Raw genomic sequence first — 1,127 nt, 5'->3', positions numbered from 1 at the left:
ATATGCTTGCTGGTATGTACAACACGCTGAAAAATCAAGATTGAGGGCTAAGGAAAACAAAACCCTTTATTTTTTTAATCAAATGGATTACACTTTATTGGGGGAATTAAATAAAACAATGCAATGTGAAGAAGAAAGCAAAACAATATGATCCAAAGTGTTAAAACTACATATATAAAAAAATGCAGATAAAAGAGAATGACACAACACTGATCGCTTATATCTGAGAAACAACTAATACCAATAGGCAAAGATTTCTGATAGGGATGGGCCATGACGAGGGAAGTGAAAACAAGCTCAGTCTATGAACAGAATCATTTATTCCAACGGTAACATTAGTGGCATCGTTGTACGGCGTGTTGTGCACCATGTACCACAGAATGCAAAAGCTCCAATCTGCTGCAGAGGAACGGAACCTGGTCCAAGAGTTGTTGCTACGTGCTGAGAGTCACTGGAATCATCTACATAATCAGCAGAACTGGGGAAACGAAACAATTGAAGAATGTTGACAAACAACCCAGAGAAGCAGAACTCATGCACAGTGTAAGCACTGGGTCACATTTAACCACTTACCTTCCATCTATTCCCGCACTGGTTACAAAAGACAAACGTGGTCATTGGCTCATCAGCACTGCGAGTCTGAACCTGGAATTCACACAACATAAACGGCTTTAATATTTAACTGAACCAACGCTTGTGGACAACCCCATCACTTGATAAGTTGCTCAGTCACATCAAATGTCTTATCCAACACAAATGACCAGGAACACACTGCCTTTACACCTTGCTCAATAGAAACACAGAGAAGCCTTGAATGACACATCCGACAACTTGATGAATGAATTTGTGAGGAAACCAACTAAGACCAAAGAACGGTGCTGGACACTGTCATGCGCCAGAAGGAAGCCAGGGCCCACTGGATCAGCATCTCTACTGACCCTGCAAGGACATGCTTACCCAGAACATCACTGACCCGCCCCAAACTGCTCATGCTGGAGGATGTCCCAGGAAGCAGAATGCGTCTCCAGACTCTGTCATGTCTGCCAATGGTGAATCTGCCACTTCTAGCGTTAGATGGCAAATGCCAACCGGCTGCGCTTCTAGTGTTGCTCCTTGCACAACTGAGC

At 43.4% G+C, this 1,127-nt stretch overlaps 1 protein-coding gene across 4 annotated transcripts in view; it reads right to left on the bottom strand.

Annotated features, from left to right (window-relative positions):
* Positions 1-301: 301 nt before the first annotated feature.
* tcea1 (transcription elongation factor A (SII), 1) overlaps positions 302-1,127 on the bottom strand; it is a 6,078-nt gene continuing 5,252 nt past the window's right edge. For all 4 annotated transcript variants that reach the window (XM_076021724.1, XM_076021722.1, XM_076021723.1 and 1 more), the window contains exons 9-10: positions 574-645; positions 302-478 (exon numbers count right to left, since the gene is read on the bottom strand). In XM_076021724.1, the coding sequence (XP_075877839.1) occupies positions 470-478; positions 574-645 (81 nt within the window). In that variant the 3' untranslated portion in view covers positions 302-469. The remainder of the gene's footprint in view (positions 479-573; positions 646-1,127) is intronic.

Source organism: Nelusetta ayraudi, unplaced genomic scaffold (assembly GCF_046127955.1).
Source record: "Nelusetta ayraudi isolate G7.1 ecotype Tasmania unplaced genomic scaffold, CSIRO-AGI_Nayr_v1 ptg000011l, whole genome shotgun sequence".
Taxonomy (NCBI): Eukaryota; Metazoa; Chordata; class Actinopteri; order Tetraodontiformes; family Monacanthidae; genus Nelusetta; species Nelusetta ayraudi.
Note: the sequence above shows the minus strand (reverse complement) of the source record. Positions and strands in the feature narration are given on the sequence as shown.